General features: G+C 42.2%; 1 protein-coding gene across 12 annotated transcripts in view; it reads left to right on the top strand.

Annotated features, from left to right (window-relative positions):
• ZNF10 (zinc finger protein 10) overlaps nucleotides 1-15,483 on the top strand; it is a 72,993-nt gene that overhangs the window by 49,459 nt on the left and 8,051 nt on the right. For 6 of the 12 annotated variants that reach the window (XM_058531141.1, XM_058531136.1, XM_058531139.1 and 3 more), the window contains exons 2-4: nucleotides 12,099-12,189; nucleotides 13,756-13,882; nucleotides 14,235-14,330. In XM_058531141.1, the coding sequence (XP_058387124.1) occupies nucleotides 12,157-12,189; nucleotides 13,756-13,882; nucleotides 14,235-14,330 (256 nt within the window). In that variant the 5' untranslated portion in view covers nucleotides 12,099-12,156. Of the gene's footprint in view, nucleotides 1-709; nucleotides 825-7,977; nucleotides 8,098-8,399; nucleotides 8,510-12,098; nucleotides 12,190-13,755; nucleotides 13,883-14,234; nucleotides 14,331-15,483 lie in introns of all 12 variants that reach the window. The other 6 variants (XM_058531131.1, XM_058531132.1, XM_058531129.1 and 3 more) reach the window with 4 other exon arrangements.

Raw genomic sequence — 15,483 nt, 5'->3', positions numbered from 1 at the left:
GGGGGCTTCATCGGCAGTCATCTGTGGGTTCTGCCCCTCGCGTGAACGGCTGTTTCCCGGCGTGGTGCTCCTCGAGTTCAGCTCGGGCGTCAGCAGCAGACGGCCCCGTAGGGGGAGAATAATGCCGGTGCCCCTAGGGTGTGAACGTGCGGTGCGGTGGTCATGGTGGTTCTGAGCCAGGTTATTCCCAGGGACGCAAAATGCGGTTTCTTCTCTTGTGATGAGAGAAGGAGAGGAGGCGCCAGTCACGTGAGGGTTGCCATGACCGCCGCAAGGCTGGGCTGGGGACGGAAGTAAAGGACGACGTTTTAACGCTGGCTGTCGCCGGATGGCGGGAGAACGACGCGGTGGTCTCCCCGCGGTGACGACGTGCGGAGAGCGCGGCGCAGGGGACACCGGGGCTGGAGGGCGGCCAGGGAACCCGGCTCCGCCTTGGTGCTTTCTGCCTCTGTCACCCCGGCCGCCCCGAGCCCAGGGGGCTCGCCTGTCGCCTCCGTCGTGTGCAGACCTTCACAGTAACACCTCTCTGGGCTTGAAAACCTCGCCTTTGCCTCGTAAAGCTGCACGTTTCGCTTCGCACCTGCTTGCTCCCCCCCTCCTGGGACTAGATGTTTAAAATTTTGCCTATGGCTTTTAGTCGGCTGAGATGATCGTGCGCTTGTTTATTAGACTAGGAAATTTCCTCACAGGGAACGTCTTCCGTCCCTAGGAGAAACGCAACGTGATTATGATGCTGTGTTTTCAGAATATGTACTGCGGGATCCTGTTCGTGGATACTGCAGGAGTTGTGTGCTGTAACCATTGATGAAGGAGGTCTACTTTTAGTAAGTTTGGTGGCCGAAAGGGCTGCATAGATTTCGATTTCTCCTAGTCTGAAAATACTCATTTTTTTAAAAAACTTTTCACTTCGTGTTGAAGTTATTTTGGCAGTTTTTTTTCTCAAAATTGCGTCTTACCAATATTTTCGGTGTTTAAGATTAAACAGGTTTGTGTGTGGTCTTTTAAGAAAAACTTCTGTATCTCTAGCTCCTAGCTTCCTGATCTTCTGTTTTGTTTTTCTTTTTTAGTCAAATAGATTAACTGGAGGTGTGTATGTGTTTAACCTAGTTTTATTTTTCGGAGACAGCTCATAAATTTAGTTATTACATTTTTATTTTCTCTTGACAGTAGAGTTAAACTAATCAAAATGGTGTATATCATCTAACATCTAGTAAGAATGTCAACTATAAGGTTGACATAAAAATTACGTAGATTCCATCCAAAGTATATGGAGAAGGTGAAGAATTTCAATTCTGTGTATACCATAATAGTGGAATAGACTGTTAAAAGAAAAAAAAAGACGAAGAAGGAAGACAAGATGTCATCTAGAATGCTAGTTAACAAATGTTAGTCAGGTTAGAAATATTGACTACAGTTGACTGTCCGCCTGGGAAATAAATAACTCCTCCCTACCCCTTTTTAAACCACCTCAACACTACACTAACTTTTTTTTATGAGCTGACTAATCTACTCCTCTTTTGTTTCATTAAAGTTGTCCCTCTGTCTTGCAAAGCCCCCTGGATGGTGAATGGCACACATTCTTGCCTCTTCTTGAAAATTGTTCATTTGTTCTTTGTTCCTTCTCTCAGCACATACTTCTTGAGCTCTTAGCATGCGCCAGTCATAGGGCAGGGGTTTGAGATACATAGAAATTAAGTGAGAAAGTCTGTTGATCAGTGTTTTATGTAAACATTGTCTCAAAATTCTGCCTAGGACAATACAGTATTTGCATCGATACAAGGCAGATCTTCTGGAAGAGAGATTACAAAATTATCCTTGTTAATTAATTATCTATATCCCCAATATGTACAGGAGATTCAATTAACATTGAGTTTTTAGTAAAATGACTGGAAAGGAAACGTGTAAGTTAACAGATTGTTTTACTGTCCTCAATAGCAAGTTAGCACATAGCTTTTTAAAAGAAAGTCTGTTCATAATAGGAAGAAAATACCTGATGTTAATTTTGACTGGAAATATGCCTGAACTATATGAGAAAACTTTAAAACCTTACTAGGATGAATAGGAATGTTAACAGGTCTGTTTATAGATTAAATTCAACTGTCAAGAGAATATAACTGGGATTTTTTCAAAGAACCCAAAGTACTTTGTTCTTTGCTTTATATCTTCATCTTGAAAATGTTATGGAAGTGGCTCATTCCTTTTCTTCATAATTTGATGAGAAATGTTTCTGTTAAAGGAGAAATACTCCTAGAAATATTGGGTTTCCTTGGTTTTCATCACATAATTCATGCACTGAAAACTTAGTAGCATGTAATTTAAAAAAAATTTTAGGTTTTTTAAATTTTTGTTTTAAGATAAGTTTCATATTGTAATATCTCTGTTTTGCTTACAGTACGCTTTCGCCTGCAGTACTCCTAGCACGTCTCATATCAGCCAGGGTTCTTAAATCTGCTATGAAGCAAGGTCAGGACTGGCCGTGGCACAGGCCGTGCATGTATCCCTGACTCAGAAACAACGCAATTCCTCTCTGCCTCATCCTTTTCTGTCCAACATTTTATTACAAAAATTTTTGAACATACAGCTAAATTAAAAGAATGTTACAGTGAATACTTGTAAACCCCCGTCCTAGACTCTACCATTAACATTTTATTATACTTATTTTGACATATATTTATCTGCCCCTTTATTCATCAGTCCATCTTTTTTTTTTGATGCATTTCAAGGTATGTTGCAGATATCAGTATACTTTTTCTAAATACGTCAGAATGCACGTGGATTATTAACTTGAATTCAGTACTTGTTTAGCTTTTCTGTTGATGTAAAATTTACATTAAATGAAATGCACAAAATGAAAATATACATTTGCTGAGTTTTCCCAGATGCATGATCTTTGCCTTTTGTATCTTTAAATATGTCTTTTCCATCTCTGCTGGCCTCAGAGTTCTAACTGTGGCTGCTGGGTCCTTTTGCTGATCATTCCTTGCCCTTTGCAGATGCCGAATACTGATGAACTTATTCAGAATCTGAAGAGATCATGTTCTCTTTTATTAAGAAGTATATATTCTGGGTCGGCCCCATGGCTTAGCGGTTAAGTGCGCACGCTGCACGCGCTCCGCTGCTGGCGGCCCGGGTTCGGATCCCGGGCGCGCACAGAGGCACCGCTTCTCCGGCCATGCGGAGGCTGCGTCCCACATACAGCAACTAGAAGGACGTGCAGCTATGATATACAACTATCTACTGGGGCTTTGGTGGGGGTGGTGGGGAAGGAGGAGGATTGGCAATAGATGTTAGCTCAGGGCTGATCTTCCTCACAAAAAAAAAAAAAAAAGAAGTATATATTCCATATGCCTGAGTGAAACGCCGTCCCTCACAAGGTCTTGCCTGTCTCTGGGTGCTGGCCCTCAAGTACTGGGTTTTCAAACTGAGCCCTGAGGGCAGATATCTTGGGAAACAGACAAGTTATCATTGTGAGTGCTCTTTAAGTATTTGACAACTGCCAGTGTGAACGAATATGAAGTACAAAGCACTATGCGAGCCTCTTTCTGAGATTTAGAATGAGATTATCCTATTTCTCAAGTGTTTCATTATCTCCTGAGAGAGGTGGACAAATAAGTACTGGTAGCGTAAGGCAGAGTGTTGAAGTGCTAGAAGCATGGGTGAAGTGCTCCAGGATTACTGGCCAGGGAACCACTGATTCTCTCTGGGACAACAGGAAGGCTTCTTGGAAAAGGTGACTTTTAAATAGGGTTTAGAGAACATGGGGCAAGTACAGTAGGAATTAAGGTTGAAAAGTTGTCAGAGCCCAGAATGTAGATGGTCATGAAGCCTGTATACTGAGTGACTTGATCAGAGCTGTGCTGTAGGACCTCTTGTGCCTCTGATAGTCACTTTCGTAGCCTTCTTGTTGATTCCTGAAGCTTCTTTCAGCCCATCTCTGACTTGGTGGTAGGCAGAATGGTGGCTGCCCAACGATATCTGTGTCCTAAACCCCCAAACCTGTGGATATATTACCTGCCTACCATTTCTGGGGGCAATCAGATATTTCAATAAGTTACCAGATACACATAGGATCTTGTTATGCCACTGGCCAAAACTGACTTCTCTAAAGTAATAACCGTCATTGCCAGGGTAGGGATACTGAGATAAGTTTTATTTGTTAAGGAAATAGCTGGTAAGTTGGTAACTATCTTGATGTTATACATCTGGATCTTCTGTTGTTTTAATAAATCGTTGCTGAACACTTACTGTGTGCCTGGCTCTGTACCAGGCCCAGGGGGTAAAAACGTGAATAAGGTATTTATCCCTGCCCTCAAAGCAGCCAGTTGGAGAAACTGAAAATGCACACCTACTGTATAGGATGATTGCTGCTATGATAACAGCATGCCCATGGAGTCGTGGAGCACAGAAGATGGCACCCAGCACAACCTGGTCTTCTCAAAGCTGAGTCCAGAGCTGGTTAGGCAGCTAATGGAGGGTAGGGAACTGTGTGAACAAAGGCAGAGCCTGAGACAATGATGTGTAGGGGGAAGAAGCCCAGTGCATATGGCAGGCAGCAGCCAGAAAGGAGGCCAGAGGCACGCATGGCCAGACCTAGGTCACAGAGGGCCAAAAATGCCATTCTCAGAAACATAGACTCTTTCCTCCATGTTGTCAGCCAGGAAATGATACTACGTTTGCATCTTAAAAATGCCTTCTCTGCGTTTGGGGTAGTTGTGTGATAGACTAGAGAAAGATATTATAGCAGCAAAGAAACCAGGTAGGAGGCTAACACTGTAATCCAGAAGATGGGACAGAAATTAGGGCTGGTGAGGGTAGGAATGGAGAGCAGGTGTATTTCGGGGAGATTGATATGTCCTGGAAATCGATTGGATGTGGATGTGAAGACGAGTGGGGGTTAAAGATGACTCCCAGGTTTCTAGGTGACTGAATGGATGATAATGTATCGGGAGGAGTGGGTAGTAGAGGATTGGTGGGATTGGTTTTGAACATAGTGAGTGGGCCAGAGAAGGGGCATTTAGGAGAATATATTTAGATGTACGAGTTATCCAGCTGTATCATCTGCCTTCCACATTTCTGTTCTATCTATATCTACCCATGCTGCTTGGCTATATTCTCAAACAGGACAACTTCTTGAGTGGGGGGAAATGGTCTCCTGTCTCATCTTCTGCTGTGAGATATAGGTGAAGTAGGCAGATAGCTAGAGGAGTCTAAGGGAGATCGTATATTCAACAGTCCTAGGACATGATTCCTATAAAGCTCACTAAGATACAGTAAGATTTAATAAAGCTAGCTGAGAATTAAATAGATTAAATAATGGCTTAGATCAGTGGTTCTCCACATTGGCTGCACATTAGAATCACCTGGGGAGCTGTTTAAAAAAGTCTGGCCCCTCCCCTTTTTAATTTAATTTAATTTAATTTAATTGTCTCTGACAATTAAATCAGAATCCTCTACTGGGAAAGGGTGGCATGGGACCCAGGTCTCAGTAATTTATAAATATACCTGGCAATTCCAGTGTGCAGTCAGGGTTGAAAACCACTGGTTTAGATAAAGATTTGAGTAAGTTACCTAGAAGTGGAGGTTAAGGGGAATTAGGATGAAGTGAGACTAATTGCAAGCTATTTGTATTTTAAATTATAAAACGGGAGAGTCATTAGAATGGACCTTAGATATCCATGTCCATGTAAACTGGTGGCTGTACTATAGTTTTGTTTTTTTTTTAATAAGCTCCTATTGAAAATATATTATTGACCAGAAATTCTCAGCCTCCTTAGGCAACCTGTTGTGTGTCCAGATGTCATTTGATTAGCAGTGTCTTATTACACTGACTTGTAATTAACTTCTTTGTGACGCCACCATTTCTCCTAATTCTGCTCTCTGGAGCAACTCAGAATAAATATTGTCCCTGTTCTATAGGACTTGTAAATGTGTGAAGACCGTTCTCTTGCTTCACTCAAGTAATTTCTTGTGCAGGCTAAACATCCCTGGTTATTTCTGCCTTTACACATCTGACATTGAAAATTAAGCTCTGTGAGGGAAGGGCCTATCTGAACAGCCACTGCTGTATTCTCAGCCCTTAGAATAATACTTGGCATACTGTAAGCACTCAGTTAATGTCTGGTGCAAGAAGGAATGAATAAAGGAACCATGTGCATTCATTCCACTTTTTTTTGTGAGGAAGATCAGCCCTGAGCTAACATCCACGTCAATCCTCCTCCTTGTTGCTGAGGAAGACTGGCCTAACATCCATGCCCATCTTCCTCCACTTTATATGGGACACCGCCACAGCATGACCTGACACGTAGTGCGTCGGTGCACACCCGGGATCTGAACCCCGGGCCGCCAGCAGCGGAGCGCGCACACTTAACCGCTACGCCACGGGGCCAGCCCCCATTCCACCTTTTTATCCTGCTAACTAGGGCATCCTGACTCCTTAAAATGAATCTTGTACTCTTCTAATAATATCCATACAAAGTACATATAGCATCCACTTCTGTATCTTAATTCTCACATCTAGGATGTTCACTGCCTTTGTCAGCTACAATTTGTAACTAATCCTTACTCATGTTGCTGGGGAAAGGGTTAAAAAGCGTTAAGGATGGAGACCTGTGCCTGGTATCAGAGACCTCACTGCATGTGGACATGACCTCTTGGTCCACTAGTAGTGGATCTCTCTGGCTGTGCTTTTGTTTAGTCTGTGTTGCTTCTTGTATTAGGGACTGTGAGAGTAAAGAGGAAGAAACACTAAACCTTCCTGGAGAAATTAGGGAGTGACACTGAAAGGCATGATGTTTGATCTTGCAGGATGGATAGGGTTTTGCTAAGAGGCAAGAAAGGGAAGAGCATTCCTTGCATAGGAATAGCACATGTAAAGATGTTGAGGCAATTCAAGTGGTTTAGCCTGGTTCTAGGGAAATGCGTGGTAGTTTGATGGAACATTTAGGACTAGTGAGATAGAAAAGGGGTCAATAACAAAGGATCCTAAATCCATGCTAAGGACTTGGTCCATTTTCTTGTAAGTGCTGGAAGACCAACAGAATTGTAATCAAGGAGTGAAACTTTTGTGTTTTATAGAAATTACACTGATGTAGACACTCATTGGAGTGGGAGAGACCAAAGGCAGAGAAGCCAAGAAGGAGGTCCTAGGTGAAGAATTGTGAGGGCCTGAACCAAGGCCATGGCAGTAGGAATCTGGAGGAAGAGATGGATGGGAGAAACATTTACAGGTTGTGGTAAATGATTGGATGTTAAGAGGACAAAGTCTAGAAAGACGCTTGCATTACTGGGTCCCTAGATGTCATTTTTTTTTTAATAACAAGTAAATAATCCTTACCATGTGTCAGGCACTGTTCTATGAGCTTTACAAATATTGACTCATTTAACTCTCATCATGACCCTGTGAGGTAGGCACTGTTTTATCCCTATTGTACAGATGAAAAGATGAGACACTGAGAGGTTAAGAAACCACCTAGTAGGTAACAGAGCAGGGATTTGAACCCAGGCAGTCTGGCGGCAGAATCCATGCTGTTAACCACAGTTGGAAATATGCACTTGAGTTTAGGGAAAGAGGTGGAGATAGAAGACGGAGTGGTCTATTTTTTTTCCCCCCCAAAGCCCCAGTAGGTAGTTGTATGTCCTTCTAGTTTCTGTATGTGGGACACGGCCTCAGCATGGCCTGAGAAGCAGTGAGTTGGTACGCGCCCGGGATCCGAACCCGGGCCACCAGCAGCAGGGCTCACGCACTTAACCGCTAAGCCACAGGGCCAGCTCCAGAGTGATCTATTAATTCCAGCCCAAACGCTTAGCCTTGTTGTGTGCCATGCAATGGGATAGTCAGACAGTGGGAATAAAGCAAGTAGATATGCTCTGTGTCCTGGAAGTACCCAGGGAGTTGTTGAAAATGGGGACTGAGAAAGACTGAGGATACAACAAAGGGAAACCTACATTTAAGCTAATCATAATTTTTTAAATCATTAGAGAAGACTAAGAAGTACCAAGATATACAGAGGAGCACCAGGTGAGGAAGGAAGCAAAGTAAAGAAAGAGCTTTGAGAAGAATTGAGAGGCCGACAGTGCCCTCTGTAACAGATGTGGTTGGTGAGAGCCGTTTTAGTGTTGTGATGGGCAGAAGCCACAGTGCTTTTATTTAGGTAAACGTGCCTAAAGTTGAAGTGGAAATCCTTAAGATCCCTAGAAGACAAAGAGGGCAAACAATATGAAAGAAAACAAAATGCAAAAGAACTATAAATGTAAATATGGAAAATATTCAGACCCAGTATTCAAAAAATGGAAATTAAAAATACTGTCTAAATTTAAAACAAATTAAAATTGCAATGTTTATAGACTTCTGCTTCTGGCCAAAGTGGAGTAACAGGGAGTAGATTTCCCCTCTTGCCCAGACAATAGCATCAACAACAAAAAGACAGACAAAATATGTGAACCAATCATTTCAAGACACTGGATGTCAGATGACAAAGGACAGTCACCGCTGAGATGGAAAACCAGCGAGGTGAGCCCTCTGACTGCCTCTGATTGTTGCCTAGAGAGGGTTTCCAGGTTAGGAAACAGGAGAGGAAGGGGGGGGACTGAGGTGGAGCCCAGCAGACTGCTTGAGTCAAGGATATGGAGCTGAGACTCTGGGGAGAGCCAAGCAGCTGGAGTTCATTAGGACAGAACACCAAGAGGAGAGATCTGCAGAGAGTCTCCCTCGAGTAATCGGCATAGATCAGCACGTGTATGAGGGAACCACCAGAGGCTAGGGAAAGAATCCTCGAAAGGGTTAGAGGGAGTTGTACCTGACATTCACATGGGGAATATTGCTTGTTACTACTAGCCAGACTGGAAAATGCTTCTAATTCCGAGATCATTGAGAGTGGAGCTAAATCTATAAAGCACTGAAAGGAAAAATAACTGTCTACTTAGAATTCCATATTCAGCAAAAATGTATTTCAACAACAAAGGCAATACAACCTGCAGAATAGGGGGGAAATATTTGGAAATCATACATCTGAAAAGGGTTTACTATCCAGAATATATAAAGAACTGCGACTCAACAACAAAAAGACAAATGACCCAATTTAAAAATGGGCAAAGGACTTGAACAGACATTTCTCCAAAGAAGGTACACAAATGGCCAGTAAGCACATGAAAATAATGCAAATTAAAACCACAATGAGATATCACTTCACAGCTACTAGGATGTCTATAATAATTCTGAAAATGGAATTACCAGTGTTGGCAAGCATGAGGGGAAACTGGAACCCTTGTATATTGTTGGTGTGAATGTAAAATGATGCAGCTGCTGTGGAAAACACTTTGATGGGTCCTCAAAAAGCTAAACATAGAGCCAGCCGTGATGGTCTAGTGGTTAAGATTTGGTACTCTCACAGCTTCAGCAGTCTGGGTTCATTTTCCAGTCACAGGACCATACCCACCTGTCTGTCAGTTGCCATGCTATGGTGGCAGCTCACATAGAAGAACTAGAAGGACTTACAACTAGGATATACAACCATGCACTGGGACTTTGGGGGAGAGAAGGAAAAAAAAGGAGGAAAATTGGCAACAGATGTTAACTCAGGGTGACTCCTTCCCTGCCAAAAAAAAAAAAAAATGCTAAACGTAAAATTGCCATATGACCCAGCAATTTCCCTCCTATGTGTATACCCAAAGAAATTGAAAGCAGGGACTCGAGCAGATACTTGTACGCCAGTGTTCACTGCAGCATTATTCATAGGAGCCAATAGATGGAAACAACCCAGTGTTCATCAGCAGATGAATGGATAAACAAACTGTGGTCTTCCTATACCATGGAATATTATTCAACCATTAAAAGTAATGAAGTTTTGATACATGCTACAACGTGGGTGAACCTTGAAAACGTTATCCTAAGTGAAATAAGCTAGACATAAAAGAACAAATATTGTATGATTCCACTTATATGAAATATCTAGAACAGTCAAATCTGTGGATACAGAAATTAAATTAGAAGTTATCAGGGATTGAGGGGAGGAAGGAATAGGGAGTTATTGCTTAATTTTCAGAGTTTCTGTTTGGGGTGATGAAAAAGTTTTGGAATTAGTATTGATGGTTGCACAACATTGTGAATGTAATTAATGCCACTGAATTGTACACTTAGCAAGGGTTAAAATGGCAAATTTTGTTATACATATTTTTACCACAGTTTTAAAGATTAATAATGTAATATACTGTTTTGAGAGGTTTGGTGGATTCGATTGGAGACGTAAAAAGAAACTTTCCACTCCAAACAAATGGACTGAATGTACACTTTATTATATAGAGGAGAGTAAAGGTGATAGTCCACACACAGATCCAATCCAAATAGGTCAGATAATGAGAGGGAAATGACACAAATCGATCAGAAAGGGAAACACCAGATCAACCGAGATAGAAGCAGATTCAAATAGGTCATATAATAAGAGGGAAAAACATCAGATCGATTGGAAAGGGAAACACTAGATCGACTGAAGGGAAATGACACAAATCAATTGAAAAGAGAAACACCAGGTTGACCGAAAAGAGAACACATCAGATCAGTTACTCACAACGTCCACCCCCTGCACTGCGGAGAGTCCCTTCAATTGACATGGCTAGGCAGGTGTCTGATCGTCAGAGGTCCTGGGCAAGATGTCCCCCCCACAGGTGAGACTCTCGCCAGGCCTCAGTTTCCAGCAGTTTATATAGCACCAGCAATCTCTAGAGTAAGCAGTTGCAGAGTTTGCAGAGCAAGCATTTAGTGTTTCCATGCACAAATGGTTATCAGTTGTATATGTGCACTGAGCCCCCTGGCTATCATCCCAGCCCGGCAGTTGTGTACGTGCATTGTGCTCCCTGGTTATTGTCCCAGCCTGGCACAGATGGCCAGTCTGTCCTGAGCTATGACGCCCGAAGGGCCTTGTAACGTTATAATTTGCAACTGTCTCTGTGGGAGAAGGGCCAATTCCCACCACACAGAAAGCAGCTTTATGTTTCTTTGTGTGCCGGTGGCTGTAGATCCATGGAACGGCCAAACATGGCTGTACTCATGTCAAGACATATACCAAAAACCATTGAATTGTACACTTTGTACACTTTGGGTGAATTGTATGGTGAGTTATATCTCAATAAACCTTAAAAAAAAAGACAAAATAAAGACATTGTCTGACATACAAAAGCTGAAAGAATTTATTACCCGCAGACCCACAGTACAAGACCCACATTACACATTGAAATCAAACAGAAGTCTGGATCTACCGAAAGCATTGGCAATGGCACTACATAGATAAATATATAGTATTTGTCCTTAATATTTAAATATCTTTAAAAGATAATTGCCCATGTGTTAGTTTTCTATTACTGAGTAACAAGTTATCACAAACTTAGCAGCTTCCAACATCACCAGTTGTTGGCTCACAGTTCTGTGGGTAGAAGTCTGACACAGTGTGGCTGGGTTTTCTGCTCAGATATCCAACAGCTGATATCAAGGTGTTGGCTGGCCTGTGTTCTAATCTGGAGGCTCTGGGGAAAAGTCCAATTCCAAGCTCACTCTAATTGTTGGCAGAATTCAGTTCTTGTGGCTGTAGGACTGAGGTCCCTATCTCCTTGCTGGCTGTCAGCTGGGTGCTGCTCTTACCTCTCACCAGCTGCCCGTGTTCCTTGCCCCATGGCACCTTCCACCTTCAGGCCAGCAGTGGCACATCATATTTTTCTTGTGCTTCAAGTCTCTTGACTTCTTTCTGTGATCAGCTGGAGAAAACACTTGTTTTCTTACTTGTAAATTGAGGATGTTACGTCAGGTCAGGTTTTGTGGTTTTGTTTTCCTCAGAAAAGAGGATTTGTAGTAGTAGAACCATTCGATTCCAAATGAAATTTAGCATGAAACTCTAGAGATTAAGGGGAAAATGCAATCTACATAGCTCTTTTCTTCCTACTGCTGGGAATTTCAGGCAGTATAGATGTATTTCTGGAATATCAGAGATATTCCAGAGATTTATGTGGTGGATGTTTGCGTTATACCCAGCTGGTATGAGGGGCTCTAGGCTGATGATTCACGAAGCCTCCAAGTCGCAGCAAACTTTCCTCATGTTTTTTCTTTTCCCCAGCTTCACCTGCTCGGGATCTGCCATTATTCAAGAAAGTGTCATCAAGAACAAAGAGGGCATGGAAGCCGCGTTGCTAACTGCCCAGTCCCACGTAAGTGGGGCTGCTTGCTTTCTTCTTTGTTTTCCAACAGAGAATCCCTTTTTGCTTAAGTTATGAAGTTCCTTTGTTTAGGAACTTCAGAAATTGTATCTCGGACACTCTCCTCCAGGAGAGTAGCATTAACTTGTTTCTTTATTTGTAGTTTTAGTTTTATTTCCTTTCATACAAAAGAAACACAAGTTTAACAGTAGTGTGGGTGGGAGTCAAATGAGGCGATGTCAAGGACGCTGATGAAACACTCTTCCATCCACACTGAGGAACTGAGCCCACAGCAGGCTTCCACCCCCAAGGATGCGAGAATTGGGGGTGTTGGTGCCCCTTGAGGGTTTCTCTGGTCCCTGGTTGTCTTGGTTGTGTTAATTCCTCCATGAGGAGAAGCTCAGGGACAAGTTATGTCATTATCGAGGGGTGACTGCAACCAAGGCAGGAAGATCTCAGAAGAGCATGGATCCTCTGGGACCAGAATGACCTGGGAGCGTCTGAGTGGGAGACTGGGCTCCTCATGCCTTGTTCAGCGTCTTCCCCTAGAGGATCCCTCGTATGTTACCTCTGCATTTATTGAAAACCCCACCAGAAAATGTTGTAGTTTTTGCTTTCAGTTGTCCTACATATCTTGAAGGATTTAATAGCAGAAAATGAGTCCATTATATTTACCCAGATATTTACTGTTTTTGTTGCTCACCCTTCACTCCTGAGATTTAAAGTTTCTCTCTGGTATCATTTCCCTTCTGCCTGAAGAACTACCTTAGCATGTCTTTTAGAGCAGGTCTGCTAGTAACAAATTCTGTTAGTTTTACTTCATTTGAGAATGTAATTTGCATCATTCCTGAAAGATATTTTCACTGGATATAGAAATTCTGGCTTTTTCTTTCAGTTCTTTTTTTTTCCTGAAAAAAATATTATTCCACTGTCTTATGACGTTCATGGTTTTTGATGAGACATCCTCAGTCATTCAAGTAGGTTTTTTTCTGTATGTAATTAACAGTTCTTTTTGATGTGGCTAATAAAGGCTTTGTTTCCGTATCGTTTCTTTGTCAAATTATTTTGCTACTATTAAAATAAAATCTCTTCTCCATTTTTATATGCCTACCAATGTTTAGAAAAATGTTTTGGATAATTATTTTAGGCCATAAAACATGGCTGGGTTGGCATCCTAAGCATTAAGCTGTTCTTGAACTCAAGGCTGTTTTCCCCTCTTTTCCTGCCTTGAATTAGTTTCTTTGTTTCATATAATTTAAGTGTAGATTTGCTTTTGGTGTCTGATTTTCCTTGCTATAGCTGTTGATAACAAACTTGATTTAAATAAAAGTGCTTTTGACAGTTTCTAACCTAAAGCATAACATGGAACTGGTTTTTAGACAGTAGGTACCTAATAGCCATTCCTTTTAGGAATTGACCAGAATCCAAAATAAGTGCCACACATTCCTAGAATATATTCTGGTCCATCCTCTTTCCCTACTCCAGTGCTATCCACCTAATCTCTCTTTCTGTCAGTGTTCAGAAAAGGGAGGGCAGGGATATACATCTGGCTTAATACAAGTTTTTTTCACGTTGTAGACACTGGTGACCTTCAAGGATATTCTTGTGAACTTCACCAGGGAGGAGTGGAAACTGCTGGACTCTGCGCAGCAGGTCATGTACAAAGATGTGATGCTGGAGAACTATAAAAACCTGGTTTCCTTGGGTAAGACTAACCTCTGTGTTTGGAGATATACTCCCTGTGATCATTTTGGTTCTTCATTGATCAAAAAGTATGGAAACCCTGAAGCATATATCAGAGTGTGACCTTGGGGTCAGGGACCTAATTTCTTTAGGGCGTAGAACAGGGTTTTTGTACTCCTTCTGCTTTAGTGAAAAAAATTGTTTTTATTTGTTGAATTTTTAAAAATGCGTATTTTGCTGCCTCTGTAGCCTCACTTGGTCTACCCTGCACAGTGCCCCCAGGACTATGAAGGGTTGAATCTGGGGTGCTTTTTTTGTGTCCAGCCCAGAGCTCCCCAAGCTTTGCCCAATTCTTTATCTCTTGCTGTGAACAGGGCATCAGCTTCCCAAGCCAGATGTGATCCTCCGGTTGGAGAAAGGGGAAGAGCCGTGGCTGTTGGAGAGAGGGATTCAGCAGGAGACCCATCCAGGTGAGGACCAGATAAGAGGTGTTACAGGCGGTGTCCAGCTAACTGTGACAGGCTAGAATCCCTGGAGAAGGTGGCCACTAGTTCTCCTCATTTCCGAGGAGAAGACTGAGTTTATTTACCTTCTGTTTCGCCATGGCGAGTCTTCTTTCTTCAGTCTTGTCACACTTCGGTTTGTATTCAGAGACAAGAATGTTGTACTGCTTCATTAAAATTATCTTTCTGTTGATGTGCTTGGTTTCGGCCCTGTCCGTATTGCTTTCCGTATTATTACCACTAACTCTAGCATCCCCATTCTCTCATTTTTCATAGAATCATTTCTTTCATCTTTGCCTGTCTTTTCGCTTTCATATGGCCCCTTCCCACAGCCTCAGTTCTGCCTCTTTGGTAAGCTCTGCAGTGGGACTCTATCCTGCCCCTCTTCTGAGTGTGTTTTCTGCCAGTTAGAAAACTGCTGCAGAGGGCTCACCAGCTCCTATTGGCTTAACCCTCTTTCCTTTCCAGAATTGCTGCTCAAAAACACCTGTTTTCTAACCATACGCTAGCTCTTTATTTAATGTTTTTTCAATTTATACCTCTTTCATTTTAATCTTAATATCTCTAAAATGTCCTAATGTCATTCTTTTCCCAAATTCCCTGTGTATAGAAAATGAGCCTTCTTGGTTAAGAAGTAGAAAGTAGTCTTCTATCTTTCTTCTCCTTTAGTCTCTGTAAGTGATCTTTTCCCTGACCTTTGTTTCTAAGCTCAGTACTCTGATGTCTTTCTTCTCAGCCATCTTGAGGGTTGCTGTCTGAATCATATTGCAAATAGCCTACTTCGCATGGTGCAGAACAGCCAGGGCACTTGCCAATGACTAACCCCATGTAGGTTCATCCAGACACATAGCTTCTCAAGTCCAGTGCAGTCTAGTCACCGTGTTGTAAGGACCTACAGTCGTTTCCATCTGGTACCTAATGTCCACACGTATCAGGCGTTTCCCTCCATCTCAGGCTTTGAGTATGATGTAAATAAAATCTGTCAGAGTCTTAGTTGTCCTGTAATTTTCACCTCAAGACCTTTCTCTGTGAAACCTTTTATGACTTTCAATTCACTGTTAAGAACTTGATCAGTCAGCTGCTTTGGGCCCTGGGAGGGAAGATTATTCTCTGTTTTCTT

Source organism: Diceros bicornis, chromosome 35 (assembly GCF_020826845.1).
Source record: "Diceros bicornis minor isolate mBicDic1 chromosome 35, mDicBic1.mat.cur, whole genome shotgun sequence".
Taxonomy (NCBI): Eukaryota; Metazoa; Chordata; class Mammalia; order Perissodactyla; family Rhinocerotidae; genus Diceros; species Diceros bicornis.
The sequence above is the reverse complement of the archived record's forward strand: the minus strand, read 5'-3'. Positions and strand labels throughout refer to the sequence as shown.